The sequence below is a fragment of the Microtus ochrogaster genome, linkage group LG1, assembly GCF_000317375.1.
Source record: "Microtus ochrogaster isolate Prairie Vole_2 linkage group LG1, MicOch1.0, whole genome shotgun sequence".
Lineage (NCBI taxonomy): Eukaryota > Metazoa > Chordata > Mammalia > Rodentia > Cricetidae > Microtus > Microtus ochrogaster.
In genome coordinates, this window is record NC_022027.1 from 12,754,662 (window position 1) to 12,775,752 (window position 21,091).

General features: G+C 40.5%; 1 protein-coding gene across 3 annotated transcripts in view; it reads left to right on the forward strand.

Moving 5' to 3' along the window:
* Tbc1d19 (TBC1 domain family member 19) overlaps positions 1-21,091 on the forward strand; it is a 115,667-nt gene that overhangs the window by 59,746 nt on the left and 34,830 nt on the right. For all 3 annotated transcript variants that reach the window (XM_005359235.3, XM_026785129.1, XM_026785130.1), the window contains 2 exons: positions 9,142-9,226; positions 12,095-12,139. In XM_005359235.3, the coding sequence (XP_005359292.2) occupies positions 9,142-9,226; positions 12,095-12,139 (130 nt within the window). The remainder of the gene's footprint in view (positions 1-9,141; positions 9,227-12,094; positions 12,140-21,091) is intronic.

Genomic DNA, 21,091 nt, shown 5'->3' on the forward strand with positions numbered 1-21,091 from the left:
TTTTTTTTCCTTTTCTCAATAAAAAAAAGAGATGAAAATAAAACATAAATTCTAGAGTTGAAAAATAACTGAAATGAAAAGTTCTCTGAGTGGCTAAACAGTATATTTGAAAAATCAGTAAGTAATTAGTGAATTTGGAAGATAGATCTGTAGATAAGTGAACAGAACTTGCTTTCCTTATCCAAAAGTTGAGTATTTTTAGGATTTTAATATTACTCTCTGGCTGAGGTTTCCCCATTATCATAGAATTCTAGATTTCCTTCTCCTATGGTTTAGTTCCTAATATAATGGATCCTTTCTGAACTGATTCCTAAGGAAAATATAGTAGTTAATTTTATACAAGTAAAGATATCATTTGAGCCAAGAAAACCCTGAAACATCTAAATTTCTTTGCTTATTAAAATGTTTAGTCTTATTTATGCTGTTTTAATCACAAATACAAAACTTATAACAGTACCAAGGGAATGGCTCTCTGAATAAAGTACCTGGATGCAAGCTTGGGGCCTAGAGTTCTTATCCCCAGAACTCATGTACGTCTTGGTGGGCATGTGCTCTGCCAGTCATTCCAGTTTTCAGAAGGCACAGACAGGGAGTAAATTGGCTAGCTAGACTAGCCTGTATTGTAGGTTCATTGAGAGACCCTGCCTCAATGACTCAGGTAAAGAGCAATTGAAGAGGACTTCTGACATCAATCTTGGATCTTCATACACACGTGTACGTGCACACACATCCAAACACATATGAATGTACACATGCACATGCATCTATACACATACATACATATACACCATACTACATTAAAAGTGTTATAACACCAAACCTATGGACATATCCATTACCATGTACCAACCAAGAGCCAACAATGTCGTGATTTATAGTCTCTGACTGTTGTATTTCAATGTGTGATTATAGAGAGTGTAAATTTGACAACCTTATCACATTTGGTGAATGAGGAGAGACCATCAGTGTTAAGTTCCAACTGTAAAGTCTTTTGGTGGTGGTAACAGAAATTTGCTGGGTGACAAATTCACCTGCTGACAGAGTCAGTGAGCAAGGGTAACAATTTCTCCAGTTAATACCAGAATAACCCATAAGAGCATATCCATTCCACCCCCACATAAGTGACTTATATGTAAGAAACTTGAAAGTAAACAAGTCAGACAGGGACATCATTTCAAACAGTGCATGTGTTTGCCGGGAAAACCAGGACAATCTTTAGGGAATCCTCATGATCACCACACTGTAAACTACAGTTCCCTCAATGGCCTGCGGTCTAGGTGCTGATGCAGGGCATTTTTATCAACATTTTGATTCAAATTCCATTCTTTTTAGGTTTTCCATAATTTTTCCCAATCACATCTCATGACTGCTGTTGCTGTTGTACTTTATAAATAATACTAAATAAGGGTTATTATTAGCTATATGTGGGGCATAGCCTATCTCACGAATTTATGATAACTTTTCCATAACTGAATCCACTGACTATCGATTCCCTCCTGTGTGCTCTGCAAACTCTGGCAATGGCTGCTCTGATCCCCGCTGATGTGTGTTTGGCCCTTTAAAAGTCTCACTGCCATCTTTGTCTGTTTGTGACAGGCTTGCCTCAATCAGCAGGGCCATCTGGTTCATCCATACTGTCTCATGTGGAATGATGCATTCTTTTTAAAGACTAAATTTTAGTCTATTGTGTGACACACTATTTTCTTTATTAGTTTTTCTAAATAAGCATTGATAGAGATCTTTATTCTCATTCTAATGAGAGGACACTTACAACACAGAGGTTTCTCTTTTAAGAAATTACTCAATTAAGGTTTTTTTTTTACATAGTCAGGTATTAATAAATACTTTTTTCACTGGGCAATGGTGGCAGAGGCCTTTAATCCCAGCACTCAGGAGGGAGAAGCAAGTGGATCTCTGTGAGTTTGAGGTCAGCCTGGTCTACAGAGTAAGTTTCAGGACAGCCAGGGCTGCATAGAAAAACCCTGTCTCAAAACAAAAAACACTTTTTCATTATGATATTTTAAAGCTATTTTATAAATAGTCCAATTACTTAAAACTTTATAAATAATTTAATATACTTACAGATGATATGGTTTTATACATAAAAGACCCTAAAAACTCTACCAGGAAACTTATACAGCTGATAACACCTTCAGCAAAGTAATAGGGTACAAAATTAGCACACAAAAATCAGTAGCTTTCTATGTACAAATGACAAAAGGAAATCAGGGAACCATACCTTTCACAGTTTCCTAAAATGACAACAATAAAACCCTTGGGACAACACCAGTCAAGCACATGGAAGACTTGTATAGTAAAAACTTTAAGATACTCAAGAAAGAAATTGAATAAAACACCAGAAGATAGAAAAAACTCCCATGCTCATGGATTGGTAGGATTAATATTGTGAAAACGGCCATACTACCAAAAGCAGTCTACAGATTCAGCACAATCCCCATCAAAATTCCAACACAGTTTCAAAGAAACTGAACAATCTTCAACTTCATATGGAAACTCACACACATGCACAGAGAGAGAGAGAGAGAGAGAGAGAGAGAGAGAGAGAGAGAGAGAGAGAGAGAAAGAAAGAAGGAAAAAAACAGGATAGCAAAAGAATCCTAAATAATAAAAGAAATTATGCAGATATCACCATTACATATTTCAAGTTATACTACAGAGCTACAACAATATAAACAATATTGTACTTGCATAAAAACAGACATATTGACCAGTGAAATGGAATTGAAGACACGGACATAAGTCCATACACCTATGGACTTCTGAGTTTTGATAAAGAAGTCAAAAATATACACTGCAGAAAATACAGCATCTTCAACAACTGGCCACATCAGACTGAATGGCTGCATGTAGAAGAAAGAAAATAGATCCACATATTTACCATCCTGTACAAAAGTCAACTCCAAATTGATCAAGTACTTCAGCATAAGACCAGATACCCTGAATCTGCCAGAAGAGAGAGGAGAGAATGGCCTTGAACTCATTGGCACAGAAAGGACATTCTAACCCCCATCACTTTTCCCTCTCAACCTCATGTGCTCTTCCTTAGAAAAACAAAATCAACAACAACAAAACATTGAATCCAGTTGTGCAGCTTGTATGTGCATTGGTGGGGGACCATCTCCTGTAGAATGGATAGCCTGTCAGGGGTCACATTCCTGAAGAAAACTGACCTTCCCTTTCTATCAATCATCAGGTGCCAATAGTTCCTCAGCTGGGCTGGAACTTCATGTCCCCCCCCCCAAAAAAAGGGATTTTTGTCTTGCTTGGTCTTATGCAGATCTTGCACACATTAGTCATAGCCACTGTGAGGTTATATGCACAACTAATCACACCTCTTCAATTTCCTTGTTTTTCTTGGCCTCTAGGCTATGAGATCATGACCTTCCTTATGTTTTGCCTGCTGGCATTGTCATCGAGCTTGGCTGATTTTTCACTGCTTCCTCCTTTCTAGTGTCTTATTCTGGAATCCCCAAACCATACTATCCTTCCTCCTTTTTTCTTTCTTTCCTTCTTTTGGACTCTGTACAGCACATACAGTAGTCAGTGTGATGTCATAGGTTCCAATGTCTGTTCATTTTAGTACTTTCTTTTTTCTGTTTCACAAACCCATTATTTCCATTGCTTTATCTTCAGCTCTGGAGGATATATTCCACCTGTTCCAATCTGCCTTTGATCCTTCCAGTGAGTTTTCATTTCAGACTTTGTTTCTGTTTTGTGTTGTTTTTCTGAGTTCATTGTCTCTCAATTGGGGTTTCCATCTTTTTCAAATGTCATTGTTTGTTTTCTCCACATATTTCTTTATGTGATCCTCTTTGAGATCATCATCTTAACCCCTAAATGTTTAAATTTGCCATCAGATCTTTGTAGGGACAATTTCATTTGACTTTTTCATTTGAATGGCCCATATTTTCTCATTTCTTTGTATTTGTTCTTTATGATTTTTGTTGAAAACTGGATATTTGAGTATAATAATGTATCTCTGAAAACCATACTGTCTTTACCTCTTAGCCCATATTTTTTAGGTATCATTTGGAGGTTTTGTTGCTTTGATTTTTGTAAGTTCTTTCCAAACTCAGCATGAGATACAACATTAAGGTCTCTGCAGAACTTTGCTGAGCCTACATTTTTACCTGGGCATGGAAGATTACCTTCTCAGTTTTCCCGTAGTCAGAGGCATTTGTTATAATGTCCTGTCTCCTAACAGGAGGAAAAGAGAATGGGTCAGGGGTGGGAGCAGTCTGCTCTTTAAATCCAGGACCTTGACTCCAGCTAGAGAGCAGTGGAGGTATGTGTGACAGCGGACCCTTTTCCACCGCCACCCTCTGCCTCTACACCACTCCAGGCAGACGCAGGAGTCACCAGTCAGGGATTAGGTGTCCAGAGTGGTGTGCAGTTCTACAGCACAGCAAGGAAGGAGCTGTAGCTCCCACTGTGATAGGGAATTCCGAGTCTTATTTCTCTGTCTGTAAGGAACAGCAGGCATGTTGGAATTTTTTTGGGATGTACACTATAAGGAAGTAGCAATCATTACTAGAAAATTTAAATTTGGTTACTTACAAAGTAAGTAAAAATAATATTTGTATTGTGTGGCGTTATGCCTGGTAATTTGCTTTATAAAAGTATTAAGAACATATACATGACTGCTTCTCAAGAGTAGGGAGAGGGTAAATGCTGCTGTGTTATGAGCTGGCATTGACCATGTTAGCCACAATTTACCACTGGAGGTCCCCCTGAAAACTCCAAGGTATCCACAGACTCCATGCTTCCCAGATAGCTCTGTGACACATCGCTGCCTTCACGATAGTTGTCTGGATAGGAAGACAGCGTCATGGCTTCCTGCTACTTCATTATCGTCGTAGAGTCCTCTTGATAGCTAATTCTTAGAACCACATAAAACGTTCCATTCTTTGGGTTTGAGTTTTGAAATTGGGTCTTGCTATATAGCCCATGCTGTCCTAAAACTACTGATCCTCCTGCCTCAGCTGAATCTCAAGACTGCAGGGATGCCTGGCTCTTCAGGGTAACTTTATTCCCTTATTTAGATGAAATGCAGAAGATAAGATCCCAAGCTCGTACAACTACAAGGACCCCAAGCCTGTTCTATGTCCAAAACCCAGTAAGCCACACTGCCCTTTAATTTATGAAAAATTTAAGGCAGGGAAGAGTGCTTTTCAAGCCATTCTTGAAGTTTTATCATTTCTTCATTAGTTAGAGAAAATGCAAATGGGAAGATTTTAGCACTTACATGTTAACCGTGTTGTCCAGATGGTACCCATCATTTCTTTTGTGGCTTTCATCACACAAATGACTTTTTTCTTAGAAACGTTGAGAAGAAATATACTTGGACATATTAAGAAAGCTTTCAGCCCAGGTAAACTGTTTGCAGACGTTTTTGGTCTGACTCTGTGGTATAAACCTTCAGGTCGTATGAGTGCCTGGTTTCTTACAATTCTTCTAAATAATGGAGAGCCCTGCTGTGAGTAAGCTCACCTGCTACATTTCAGTTTTCTTAATTTGTAAGTGACCACTGCCTTCTGAGTATGCAGCCCAGCAGGTTTACGATGAACCTGGCAGCTCTGCTCATATCCCAGGGTTGCACCCTGGTACGTACTGTCTATGCACCACCCCTGGCATTCTCACTTTACAGTCCCAGTGTTCCCCTCGGGCATCTCAGATGTCCTGCCTTCTCGGGGCCACGGGCAGCAGCGCCTCTATGGGATATATTTAAGCACAGTGCTTCTTCTAAAGTTACTGTGCTACCCCAGCCTGCTAAACTAAGGGGATGTTGATATAAACATTTCCTTAGGATTTTCCTTGGTTTATTTTTGGGTATTTTTGCCTTTATTTAGAGTTATCTTAGTTTATTATTTGTACTTAGTTTATTATTTGTACTAGCTTACTTGAGGTTCTGAGACAGAAATCTAAGTGGTTTGATTTGCTCACACTCGTGGTATCCACAGGGTTGCATTATTTCTGGAAGTTCTGAAGGAGAGCCCATTTCTTTGTCTTTCCCAGCTTCTAGAATGACGTTCATGCGTTGACTTACATCTGGTTCCACCATTCTCAGAGGCAGCAGTAGACAGCATCATCAAGTCTCTCTCACTGCCCTGCTGCCTCTGTCTTCTTTATAAAGATCACTATGATTATGTTGTGTTCAGTAATACAATCCTGGGTAATCTTGCCATTTACAGATTGTCAATGTAATGACATCTATAAGATCAATTTTTAAAATAAATTTTGAGATTATAATTACATCATTTCTGCATCCTTTTCCTCCCTCCATGCCCTCCCCACAACTTGCTCTTTTTCAAATTAATGGTCTTTTTCTCTGCAGTTGTTTAACTTTCAAATATACTTATGTATTCTGAAATGCATAAATACAACTCACTAAGTCCATATAATGTTATTTGTATTTGTGTGTTTCAGAGGTGACAATTTGGCAGTAGATAACCAGTCAGTGTGCTTTTCCCAGGGAGGACTGCTTCTCCAGCTCTTAGCATCCTTGTTTGTCTGGAGTTCTTTGTCTAGGGTGGAGGTCTCATGGGTTTTCCCCCTTCCACATTTGCATGGCTCTTGGTCTCTTCCTTGGTCAGGTCATGTTTAGGCAGCTGTGTTGCTAAGATTTCATGAATGTAGCTTTGGATATTTCTAGAAGACACAGACTCACAGCAAACTTTCAGCTCTTTACTAAACTTTCTGCCACTTTTTCAAAATGCCCCCTGAGCCTTAGGTACAGGAGTTGTTCAGGAGACTCCCAAAGTATTTTAGGCTATTGCTGTTGCCCTTGGTTGGCCCAGAAGTGAAAGGTAAGTCTTTATTGCTAAAGACACCATGCATGTAAGATACAAGACAGAGGGCCCTGTGCTGGAACTGACCTGAGTGCCTCCTCCCTGAGTACCATCCTTAGGTGGCTGGTTAGGTTTCCAATACCAGGCTTGATTTCCCTATTGGTGAGCCAGCCTTACGTGCAATTAGGCTACTAGGCTATGCAGACAAGTATTGCCTCCTTACTTAGGGTTATTGTGAAATAGGTGGAGACCATTATAACTGATCAGTTATGGACCCCAGTCCTAACTGACACATCTAGAACATATTCCTGTGAATAAGGCTCAGGGATCATTGTGAAAGAAGGGACAGAAAGATTGAAAAGACAGAGGAAAGAGAGTTTGCTGTGAGATTGTGTCTCCTGGAAACCTGTCCAAGAGACTCCACTCATGAAGTCTCATCAATATGGCTGACTAAACGCAATGTTAAGTGTTTTCATTGTTAATATTTACAACCTAATATCCATTTTATGCCATTTGTATCCTAGAAAGGGAAATGTATTTCTTAGCATAACAGTGAGTGTATAATACTAGCATGCCTGTCTTAATGGAATTTAGTGTTACTTACTCTTTAGTGTAGTGTTACTATTGAGTGTTACTATTGAGTGCTAGGCATATGTCCACTGACACAAAGACAACTGTCCCCAACACCTGGCATTGATGCTCCACCTTCACAGCCCCAGAGCTCCCTTCTCCACTGCATTTCAACTGTTCCGTTTCCTTCCCAGGGTACTCTTCCCCAGTCAGCCACACACTAAGGTTCTCAACCCTTTTCAAGCGTTTGACCAAAGGGCACCTTCTCAAAAACCACTCTTTATGGACTGACAAACCCTTCTCTGGGCCTCCTTTATCTTGTTCCTATGGGACTTGCCACCTAGTGTGCTATCTGATTTACTTTGGCACCACTCTTGCTGCTTGTTACCTCCCTTCACCGTAATTGAGAACAAGGTTTGTTTGCATGGCTTTCTTTTGATGTACCCCCTACTTCATCCTGGCATTGTGCTTGGTGGATTGCAAGAGCGAAAGAAGACAGTCAGCTGACTTAGAAATCTGCGCAAATTCTCAAAAGTGGAGTTTGAAGTGATAGACATAATTGAAAGGGACAGAAGGCTGACGAGGTCAGAATTATAGAAGTCCTATAAACATAAATATAGAAAAGTAGGGATCATTCAAAAATATAATGCTTGAGTGTTTCCCAGAAGTGGAGATACAGTTTTAAGTTGAAGAAACACGGTAGCTGAGCGATATAAACAAATCCCTAATTAAATATTTCAAGGACAGAGACTAGCTAATATAGAAGACTAATAACAGTTTAGCAATAACTGTAGATAACATTTAAATAATGTGACATACCCAGGTACTATTCTAAATACTTCCTGCATACCAATTAATCCCCACAATACACTTAGACGTTAGCATTGTTATTTATATGCATTTTACATATACTTATAAGGACACAAATACTTAGAAGTCCAGTCACTTGCCCTTGTCATCCAGTTAATAAACTGTAGAGCTACAGTTGAAAGTCCAGCAAAATTAAGTCTAGATGGGTAACTGCCCTGCCACAAAGGGTCCAAAATCATTCCTCATTCTGTGCCCATTTTTCTTATGCAGTCCTCTTTGTGATGAGTTGGGATCCCAGGTCTTCTGAATGTTTTAGCCTTCCTGAGGACTGGACTCCTGCCCCAAGTTTCAGGCTGGTGTCAACAGTCCAGCTGACGCTGTTCTATTGGGTTGGTCCTGATTGCACCCTCTCTGTTTTATTTCTTGATAGAGTTGCTGTGTGCCCCTGCTGACCGGGACAGTCAGCTTCTACCTGTATTGGGAAAACCTTTGCTTTGCTGCTGCCACGCTTTCTAGGGATGGAGGCCCTCCCCATTGTAGCACACCTATTAAGTCTGATTCCCAGTCCCTGTACCTCCTCGGTGCTTGTGTGTGATCACCCACAGGTGCCCCGTGTAGTTCTCATCTGTTAAGTTTCTCAAGGTGATTTTAGTCTCCAGATAAAACACAGGAAAATCATCACATAGTTAGCAACTTGCGTTTTCTGGTGTTTAAAGTCTGGGGATAAATTGGGGGAAATCCTCACGAGAATTGGGTGGCTTCATGAGGAGTCCCTCCATGAGCACTTAGTGTAAATCTACCAACAGAGGGCGCTCTTCCCATTACAAAGAGCAGCCCCAAACTTAAGCCATCCCACTCCAGGGCTTCCTCTGTATGAAGTTATAATTAATTTAATGGTTACCAGTTGTTTTATAGCAGTGCTCATTGTTTATTTTTCTAATGTTATATCCAGGTATTACTTTGTTTTTCACGGGATACGTCTGTACTGGGTCATTTTGCATACAACAGCGCTTCACCACCGAAATCCTACATCAGAGGTAATGTTTTAATAATACTAAAGAGAAATTACTACAGACTTACATGATCGTTCCAAGAATGTTTGAATGGTTTATAACTTATATTGGTATTTCCAGTTTTTAAACTAAAAATTACTTCTGATTTCTCTGCACCCAGCAACAAATCCCAGCTCGTCCTCCAGATCACAGCTGCCTTTTTAGTCCTTGCCATCTCCTGCCTCCTCTGTCCCATTTGCGCCAAATCTGTCGGATTTTCTTCTCTTCCCTACCCATAAACTCATCACAAGGATTCGCCTTTTCAATTTTTCTTAACTTTCTTTTTGTGAATTAATCTTCGAATTTGTCTAGTTCTGCTAGGCTTAAAATGATGGCATAAAGCACGTGCTACTCCCCTCTAGTGTCTATTCTAGTGCTCTGTCTAACGCTAGCTGCCTCATCGCGTCCGTGCCGCCATCGCCTGGAGACTAACTTGAGCCCTTCTCTCTTTTTCCCTCATCACCCAGCACTAAAATCTCACTGCCCCATTGTCTGTTTATGTGTGACCCTTCTGCTGCTTCCATGAAGAAAGAACCCATTTACCCAGGATTTTATCGCTGCCTGGTTGTTCCAACTTTTGCCCTAGGTAGGATAAACTCCATCATCTTGTGTTGGAGTCAGGCTTTCCCAACTTGGGGATGACATGAATACATAAAAACTTTCTTTTCTTTTTATCTAAAGAGAATGTTGGGGTAGGGAAATGGCTCAGTTGATAAGTTGTCTGTGGTGCAAACACGAGGCTCTGACTTTGGTTCCCAGTAAAGCCAGGCAGAGCAATGTGCCGAAACCCTAGCACTGGGGTGCAGAGACAAGTGGATCCCACTCATTGGTCAGCTAGCCTAGCTGAAGCTTCAGAAAATAAGGTGAAGGTGATTGAAAGATAATTGACTGTGATCTCTGGCCTCTACATGCAAACACACACATACACACACACACACACACACACACACACACACACACACACACACCCCTACATCCCATCCTGCACATAGAGTGATGGTAAAATTGAATTACCTAGTGGACTAAAATGAGCTGTAATTTAAGACCCTCCAGCTGCCGTCTTAACCTCATCTTCTTTCCCTCCCTGATTATCTCACACTGTCTATATTCATCCTCGCCCTTCCAGAGCCCCAGTGCCTAAGAAACTTCACATTCCAGGCCCGCAAATTATAGGTCCTTGCTGACCTAGCCTGTCTCATGTCTGCCAGCCTATCATCAGTTCCCTCCCCGAGCACTGAAACCCTCAAGTCCATTTAAAAGAAGTCAGCAGTCCTATTCCGTCATTTGTGGTTTGGCCTGGGTTGTAGGCCATGGGGGTGAGGACTGTACCCTATATTTGCCATGTTTGTCTCGATGTCTGCTGCTGTGATCACCTGTGTGTCCAGGTCTTCTTATTCCATTGTTTCTTCTCACAAAGATCAGTTTTGTGTGTCCCCACCTTAACCTAAGATGGCCACACTTTTTACTCTTCTCCCTGCCTTATACCCAATAAAAAAAAACAAAACACTTAATAAATTTTAATTCAAATCCCAATGCAAAAATCAATGTCTTTTTAGTAAATGCAGAGTTGCTCAGAAAACTGTCAAGCTGAAAGCCCCTGTCTTCATTAGGGTTAGTATTGCTGCGAGAAGACCATGACAAAGGCAGTGGCTTATGCGTCCATATTACAGTTCATCATCAAAGGAAGTGAGACAGGAATTCAGACAGGGCAGGAACCTGGAGACAGGAGGTGACACAGAGGCCATTGAGGAGTGCTCCTTATTGGCTTGCTTTTCAGGGCTTGCTCGGTCTGCTTTTGTATAGAACCCAGGACCACCAGGCCCAGGGATGGCTCCACCCACAGTGGACTGGGCCTTCTCCAGTCAGCCACTAATTTAAAAAAAAATAAATGCCCTACAGGCTTGTCTATTTACAGCCTGGTCTTATGGAGGCATTTCCCCGACTGAGGTTTGATCCTTTCGGATAACTTGGCTTGTGTCAAGTTGACATGAAACTAGCCAGCTCCCCACCTCAAGTTACTCAGTGGATGATGGGAAAGTGAGCAGCTCTTGAACATTACAGAGAACGGACTGTTCCAGAACAATGCTGTTTTCAACCATCCGTCCTTTTTCTCTATCACACAAACTGTGTTGGGAGCCAGGATACATGACTGTTACACAGTTGACGATATTTAGTTTTGGCCAGGTGTGGTGGTGCACACCTTTAATCCCAGCACTCAGGAGGCAGAGACAGGCAGATCTGTGTTTGGGGCCAACGTGGTCTACAAAGCAAGTTCCAGGACAGCCAAAGATACAAAGAGAAACTCTGTCTTGAAAAAAAAAAAGATATTTCGTTTTGAACTCTTAGCACATTTTCTAAAAGTACAAGCTAATGGGATATGGCAAGATGTCAGACTTGCTTTACTGAGCAGTGTTTTTAAGTTTAGAAAAACAATTGGATGCTGATAAATTATTTTCAAGTGCTTAAGGAAATTGAAAGCAATGTTTAAGCAATATTATTGATTTTAATTCCTTTTAATTCCTAAAAGGCTTTGTTGGTATCAGACACATGGCTGACAGATTTTCAACTAATTCCATATCAAGAAGAAAATAAAGTTAGACTGTGGTTATTCTTAAAATTCCATTCATTATCCATTCATTATTAGGACATTCACAGAATTTTCTTTTTTAACTAGGTGGTGGCGGTGCATGCCTTTAGTCCCCAGCACTTGTGAGGCAGAGACAGAACTCTCTATGAATTTAAGGTCTAAAATGCAAGGTCCAGGATACCAAGTCTACACAGAGAACTCTGTCTCAGAAAAACAAAAACAAAGCCAGCAAACTCTGTTTTCCCATCTGTGGCTTTCTCTTACAGGAAAGCTAGGACTGGAAGAATACGCTGTCTTCTATCCACCGAATGGTGAGTGCTGCTGCTGCTTCCCCTGGAAGGAAACGGGCAATGGCTGCTTTTGTTCTGGGCTTGTAACTTGCTCATTCTGTCCTTAAAATGGAACACAAAGTATCACCTAAAATATTCCTTCCTTCTATAAAAGGGATATTTTAGTGACTTTGTCCATGTTTGTGTAGTTTAATGCCAAACTGTGCATGTCCTCTCCAGCTCTTCTTGGAGCCAACAGATTTGTGAGAAGCTGAGTCTGTGCAAACACCCAAGTCTGAGGTGTGTAGTTTTCCTTGAGCAACACTAACTAGCTCAACCAGGGCTTGCACTTTGTGTTATCACCACAGGGCTGCAGTCAGGAAAACAGACTGCCCTGTCTGCATCAGCAGCCAGTCAGGTATTTATGAAATACAAATTTGTGAAGAGAATCGTTGAACCTGCTGAGACATGATTGCACAGGACCCAGTATTTACTATTTAGACATCCAGTCTACAGGTCTTCTAGAAAGCATAGAAACGTGGCGTAGAGCTGTCCTTATCCTGCTGGTATTAAGCTACACCCTGAAGAACTTTTGCTTTAGAGGAATTAAGAGCTTGGGCATTGTGAACCAGTGGATCTGCGTTCAGATCTGAGCTCTGCCAACTTGCCCTCTGACCTTGGTTAAGTTCTGTGACTTCCCTGATGTGACTCTCATCAGCTTGGCATATGATAACGATCACTTGATGTGTGCTATGAAAACAGGAGCACAGGGCCTAATGTAGTGGGTGCAGAAGACGAAGCCATTCCAGCTATGTTTAGCAGTGTCGAGCGCTATCTGAAAGCCAAGCGTGGCTCTCCTGCCTGTTCCGTCTGGTACTGTTGAGCTCTGTGGCTCCTGACAGCTTTGTTCCTTTGCTCTTCTTTTGTCTTCACACATTTCCCCGACTTTCCACCTGCTTTCGTGGATCAACATGTTAGTTCCTAGAACCTCTCCCTCTAGTTCTGCCCTCTTCTGTGGCTGTCCCAAACTTGGTACAACCCAACTTAGTATATTATTTTCCTGTGCCCCTCAGGACAAAAACAAAATTGAAATAACAAGCAACCAACCTGTACCTGTCTCAGTTAACTGCCATTTTCATCTACCCAGTTACTCAAGGCCTGAAACCTGGAAGTCATCCTGGATCCTGTCTTGCCTGCCCCATCTATGTCCCAGATTCTTTCACTTTCACCTGGGGCTGTCTCCTCCCCACTCTCCTCGCCGCCTTGCCCTCCATCTGACCCTGCTGTCTCCTGGAACTGTAATGGCCATCTATACTGCTGCCTCTTCCTCACCTTTTCTAGTTTTGGGGTTTTGCCTCTGCCATCTCAATTATACCTCCAAAATGAAAGTCTGAGGATTGCTGTTTTTCTTAAAGTTTCCTAATTTTGCTGAAAAGTTTAACACCAAGGCTTCTCAGTATGACACAGTTCATGGGACCCCTGGAGTCTGGCCCCTGCACATTTGACTCCCTAGCTTCATATATTACCATTTCCCATATTACCTTTTAAAACTTAATACCGATATCCAGCTGTTTATTCTCACACACAGCCACAGTTTTTGCCACGAGCTCCGTGCTGCTTTCTATCCCATGCCCAGCACTGTTTCCTGCTTAGGACAGACCATCAGCCTTTCTTCCCTTGGCCATCGAGGAGTCTCAGTTCAGACATAATCCTGCTGGGGTGCATCATTAAATCCCTCGTAGGGCCCAAGAGAGTGTTAAGGGCCCTTCTCTTGGCTTTCATGTACCAGGGCAGAGAACTTTGGCATCTCTCAACTTCAGCTCCCTCTCAACGGTGCAGACTTCTGAAGGTCCAGGACTGTTTCTTGTTTCATCATTGCCCTTCTAGTATCTCGCAGGTAGTATTGTTGCAGCTTGTTTACTTGAACTAAATTAGATGTGTTTTAATTGTAATATCTCTGTGTAGACATAATTTTTTTATCCTTCATCCCAGGGACTTAATTTTCCAATAACTTTTTATATTTAAGAAATAGAAAATCAGAAAAAAATTAAATGTCTCTAAGTAGCTGAAAAAAGTGTTCATAGACTCAAGTTAACAGGAGGCATTGTTTAGAAGATTAAACACATGCCTGACACATGTCAGAACTAAAATGTAAAGACCTCAGACAATAAAACTTTATACAGGAGCACTCCAGGAAACCATCCCAGGACTGATTCATATAAAAGCCAGGAACTCTCTGATCTTTACAAGGTTGTAACACATTGTAATTTCAGCTCCTTCGTGTATGTGGGTGGTACTGGGTGCTAACCCTGTGTCACGTATACTAGGCACATGTTCTACCACTGGCATTATCTCTAGCCCTACGATAAGATCTTTAAAAATCATTTTGAGACATATGTACATACAGTCACAGCTATAATTTAGGAGCAGTTGTGGCTGCATCAGCTAATATTTTCTGAACCATACTAAGCAAGCCAGAATTATGTTAAGTATATTGTATGTATCATCTCATGAAATCCTAATAATAAGGCTGTAATACAGGTATTACTGTCATTCAATTTACAGAAAAAGAAACTGAGGCACAAAAGGCTAACCTACCCAGCTGGTGAGTGACAAAGCCAGGCTTTGAACCCAATATATCTGACTTCAGAAACAATATTTTTATCACTTGCTCCTAAGCCTCAGAACATGTAACTGAAGTTATTATAGTATGTTTGGAAAGAAAAGAAAGTGACTACAATATTGACAAAGTAAAAAGTTCCATATAGGAGTTCTAAAAACATTTCTACACATACTAAAAATACATAGTTGAAATCAAGCTGAGATAAACTCATAGCTGTTCATAAATTTAATTTTACAGAATCACTTCTTTTGAGGTGGTCTTAGGACTTACAGAGCCAAGGACACCTTTCTAGAGACCAAGTCCACTTAGTGCACGGACTCCTTTCTCTGCAGACAGGCAATACTACACAATGCTTCTCATTCTCCGCCCTCTGCCAGAATAATACACTTTGAAAACTGAGGGGTATCTATAACCCTACCACGGCCAGAACTGGCCTGACTCTGCTGGGCAGAGAGAGACGTTCACTTGCAGCACTCTGGAGTACTGACCCTGACCAGCAGTCGCTCCCATGGACAGAACTTTCCTCACCGCCACCCACATGCCCCTTCTCCCATCTGTGGCTGTCTTTCCTGGAATATACGTAAGAGCCAAGGTGGCATGAGACATTACCTCACTGAAGAATCGTCAGTGAACAGATCCTCTCTAATAATTAAATTCTTAAACAAGAATTCTGAGCTGAGGGAGACATCTCAGATGTGTCTTAAAAGTTTTTCATAGTTTTTGTTATTATTCAACATGTATAGATCGCCTCTGTTTGTTTGCTGATTGCTCATTTCCTGCTCTGTCTCGATGCTGAGTGACCCACAGTGTGCAAATAAAGGACCTGCTGCCAAGGACTTTTCACGCTAGTAAAGCAGATATGCAAGAAAGAAAGCAAGAAAACATTTGAGAGAGTGATGGACTGAACAGTAAAGTATCAGAAAGGGTAAGGAGTTGGGGAAGCCTGGCTGCTGTAGATAAGGCAGATGAAAAGACACCTCTGGGAAGCAGAAAAGAATAGAGTCCGAGTGAGCAGGGTGAGCTACGGAAAGCAGTGGGAAAAGCACATTTCAGAGGGAGAGCATCGCATAGGCCAAGAGTAGGAGCAAGACAGATGGTCTGAAGAACACCACGATGGGTAGGGTGGCTTCTAATGAGTTGATACAGGGTAAGCAGGAGAGGCAAACCAGGGCCAGACCAGGGTGGGATCTGACTGATGTAAATCCGTTAGGATTATTCAATGACAGTTTGTATTAATTTCTTTTTATTTATTTAATTTCTTCCCCTTGTGGATAAGCTGTACTTCATTTTTTTTTATTGATTTTTATTGAGCTCTACGTTTTTCTCTGCTCCCCTCCCTGCCTCTTCCTTCCCTTTCAACCCTCTTCCAAGGTGCCCATGCTCCCAATTTACTTCGGAGATCTTGTCTTTTTCTACTGCCCATGTAGATTAGATCTATGTACGTCTCTCTTAGGGTCCTCATTGTTGTCTAGGTTCTCTGGGATTGTGATTTGTGGGCTGGTTTTCTTTCTTTATGTTTAAAAACCTCTGAGTCATCTCTCCAGCCCTTTGTACTTCATTTTTTACATACCTAGTAGATATTTTTCCCCATTGCTGAAAATTGGCTCTCTCCCTATTAAATGTGATAATTCTGGGATTCAAACTGCTTCCTCTCCAGAACTCACTGCTGTTGCTTGTACTTTAAAATTATTTGTTTAGTGGTTTATGTAAACTCTTTCTAAAATTATTATATTTTTATATTTGTGCCTACTGAAATCTCAGTTCTTTTAGCTTAATAGTGAGCTAGTGATTTGATAAGAATTTCCTTAAATGTTTAGAACTAATTTTTTAAATTAAAACATCCCCCAGTGTTTGCAAATTGCCTTGGAGTGGGTCACACAAAAGGTTATCTAGGCAATTTACAACTCTATGTGGGTCTTCACTTCTTTTCTAGAGGCTAAAAGTCAGAAGTGAAAGCTGGGTTCTCTGTCCTTCCTTAGTCCCTCTGTGTTCTATACATGGGAGATTTCAAAGTCCTTATTTCCTTATATAGTTCCTTTCTGAGCCTCTTCCTTTCCATGCTTTTCAGTCTGTCTATTATTTCCCCCATCTGTTATTCCTTCTTCCTTGGGGCCATAGTTAGTGCATTTATTTGCCTTTAAATGCTCCTGACAAATGCTGCCTGGCAGGCCACTTCAGTCCTACGACATCCCTGAGACTGCAGGTGTAGCACAGCCCATCTGAGCATGGCTTTCAGGTAGCTACTAGACAAGTCACAACACAAAGGAACGTTTTTATATAAAGATCTGTATTGTTCTCTCTCACACCAGCAAGTTACATCAGGAATGTGGGCTGCTGTTTTCACGGCTGCTGCCAAGCTCGAGAGTAGGGGACGGCAGTAGGTGGGCAAATTCAAATGCCATAGTTCAGTCTTCCCAAAATTCTCGCTTCATTAAACATTCCCCTTGTTGTAAGGGTATTATTTTTATTAGATTTTTTTTTTTTTTTTGGTTACGCATTGGAGCGACAGTGTTTGGGAGTTGCTGCCTCCATTCTTCCCAATGATGGCTTCTTCCGCTTTCCGATTAGCACTTTCGAAAATCATCCTGGCTGCTCTGTAGAATGTGACTGTCTTTAAAATGTAAACTTGAAGAGAACAGATTTTAATAGTTTTGATGACCAATATATCCAGCATTTATAATCATATGTAGCACAAAGTCTGTGTTCAATAAACATAATTTGATGGATATTCAAATGAACGAGGAAACTAATGCAAAAGAATTCAGAGGAATAAGAAGAGAGAGAAGAGATTTTCCTATATAACAGGAAAAATCTGCCTCAGACTTCACTGTGAGTGATTTTAATGTTATAATGTACTAATCATTAATCACTAATGACATTGAGTAGGGAAGTTTTGGGCTCTAGAACAGTGATTGTCAGCTGGGGCCTCATTTCTATTTAGAGCATAAATGTAAATTTGGATTCACATTTAGATGTTGTTATATTGTGATGGTTTGGGAAATTCTTAATTACTTAAGTAAAGTATCAAAGTTATACTTTAAAGTTTTAATTCAGAAAGATGATTAAAATAGCTTAAAAAACCAATTTATCCATTGTCTTAATCACTATCTTTACTGACATGTTGGTTATATGTAAGGGGAGAATAAACAGAGGAATTTATTATTTCAACAACTGAATGTACTAAACAATCCCAAATGAAAGTGTCTACCCCCTTCAACTGGTGTGAGCCGAAGTGAATCCAATGTAAGCTATACAGACAGTGAGGAAAGGGGGGAGCAGATTTGCTAAGTGTGAAGCGTGTTGATATTTGTGGGGTTTGTGAGTCATATTTACTATCTATGTCTTATTTAGTTCAAGATTTATTTTTGTTGACAGTGTTTTCTGAGCTTTGGCAAGGGTGTATTAAGGCACCTCTTTGTACCGTTAGTCATATCACAAGGGATGGGCAGTTAACATTTGAGATCTTCAGATGCATGAGGGAGACATGATCTTAAAACAGCCTCTCATGGCATACTTGTGGAACGTGGAAGCCAGATTCAAAACATGCTTGGATGGTGGCCAGGTGAATGAAACTTGACTCTTGAAAGGCTAGAGTGTTGAGAGGCAGAGGAAAGGATTGAAGAAACTGGGCTAAGAAATAACCCTATGTTAAAGAAATCTAGCGTGCATCCTGGGGCGCTCATGCGGTTTTCACTGATCCTCAGGCCTCTTTTTTCCACCATGATTTTTTCACCTTCTTCAGACCATGGAGACTTTTTGAAGCACTCTTTAATCTTAGTCAAGCTTTTCTTGGGTTTATACTCATATTTAAATACGATTCTTTCTTTGAAGAGCATAAATAGCTATAGATATTGGACATCACTGTTTTACTAAAGATTATACTGGTATGTTTTAAGTACAGCAACTCATTTGTATTTAAAAGGAACCCAGCAAAAGTCCATAACTTAAGGATTCAGAGCAGGGTGGTAACTTGACTAAAGTCACAAAGAATTCAAATCCGTATGACTTCATTGAGTTTGTTCTTTACATTGTATCGTCTAGAGCATTCTGTGCTATATCATAATCACACATTTATAAGTAAGTTTTTACTTGAATTTTTATAAGCCTTTATAGTATTTGTAAACATTAACAGCATTATCTGCACCTCACAGAAGATGCTGTGCTGGATTCTGAAGATGATACATGGTGTTGAATGTTGTCCTTGCTGTATGTAGAGCAGTTGTAGACCTCAGATCTTGGGAGGATTTAGTGAAAGTTTTACTGGCCATGGGTGATATTGATGTGCACACCCCTCTGTGCTGCTCCATCCCTGTAATCTTCCTTAATAGTGCCTTGTCCTGATTAAGCTATAACTCACTTAGCAATCCTCAGAATTTGTAGTAGATGATGAAAATAGCAATAGAGCCATTTCAACCCACCAATCAAAATGTTTCAGCAAAGGCTTAACAGGAAAGACTATAGAGATTTTTTAAATATTCTATTTTATTTTTAAATGCAAATGCTGTGGGGAGTGGGGATACATAAGAGTTCAAGTGCAGTGACTATCATGATAAGGTTAAGAAGTTAGGGATATTTTTAGGTCATAGCTCCCTCACTCTAATAGAGTTTTGATAGAATTTGTTGTATACAGAATTATCATTAAAAGCTCCTGAAGTATGAAAGTACCTGATGAAGCCTGGTGATGGTGTATCTAGTGTGCTATTCCTCAGAGGCTCTGGACTCAGGGTCTTATAGTAAAAAGGAAGCAGAAGTATCTCAGGTTGCCGGGCCAAATCACAGGTTTGGAATCCACTCTGTAGACATTTAACCAAAAGCAGAATTTGAATTTCAGTAATGAAGGGTCCATATTTTATTTATTTTAACTTCTATAGAGGCTACAGAGTAGCTTTCTAAGTATCAGTTAATTAAACAAGTAAGAGTTCAGCAGATGTGTGGTTGATAAATGAATGAACAACAGAAAGCCATGGATACAGAGGTCTTTCTCATAGTCTGAGGTGATCTTTGATGGATGGATGGATGGATGGATGGATGGATGGATGGATGGGCAGCAGGAAGCCCCAGATGTTAAGGTCTTTATCATGACTTGAAGTGATCTGGATGTAGAGGTCTTCCTCATAGTCTGAGCAATATTTCAGAAGAAAGCTTAGCTTGTGCAATTTCAAAAGTTAGTTAGGAACCTGAGCATTTGGAGAGAGGAGCAGAAATTAGGAGGCTTTTGCAGAACCACAGGTAAGAGTTCATCAGAGTCCAATTACAGACCCTGGATGTAGGTAACTAAATAAAACGTTTAAAAATAGCAGCGGCAGACGCTCTAGGCTTCATAGGTTCTTTCTGCAAGCATGTAATAGGCACAATTATTTATTTTTGGTGCAGTGCTTATTTTAGTGGATAGATAAGTAATAAGCAGTTCCTATGCTCAAAGGACCTATATTCTATAAAAACTAAAAATGAATCCTAGGGCAGTGAGGTAAGAGAAGGAACATGTTTGTATTAACCACTGACTTCTGTCAAGTATTGTGTTGTGTTACATTATCTTGTTTGCCTAACCATCCCATTGGCAGCACTCTATAGGTGAAAGCTATAACTCTCACAGGACCCATCCATCATAACTCTAAGTATTATAAGTTGTTAATCAAAGCAGTTATCTGGTTAATTTTTCTGCATTTTCTTGTCTGGGCACAGATACGTTTATAACAATCCAGAAGGCCAGGTTTTAGATTTTGTGACTGCACAGCAGTTCCCAGAGTACAATATACACAGCTCTTCTCATCCTGTTCATGCTTCCACAAAGAACCTCCCCTGAGTGCAGTACACATCCATCAGGACTAAAAAGAACATGGAAGCCTTGTGAACTGGCTTCAGGGAATTTGGCCTGAGAGTGTGTGATGGTTACCCAGAAGACACATGAAGTTTGTGTAGTGTTTCTAGTCAGATTAGAGCCTGAGAGAGTTCTGGAAGAACAAATAGGTTAAATAACTTCCCTCCATGTCTGTAGACGGTGATAGAGCTGGAATTGCATAGTGTTGCCTAGGTACATGGAGAAGGTTTGTGCCTCAGTCAGTCAGGGCAGGTCAGCTGGCACAGGAATATTCTGTGATGAATTGTTTGGGGTGAGAAGTCAAGGACTGTTGGGAGATGATTCTGTTGCTGAATGTGGTCAAAATATTTTGTATATAAGTTCTCAAATATCTTGGTATCTTTTTTAAAAATTTAAATTTAAATTTACTCAGGTACAGGACTGGAGGAAAATGTCATTGCCTAAAGAGGATGCTGTCCACTGGGGGGGGGGTAGAGTCATGTTTATAGGGTAGGCAAAAAGAATGATGTTGCGCTTGTAGCCAAGTGCACAGCTGGCCAGAAGGAGAGAATAT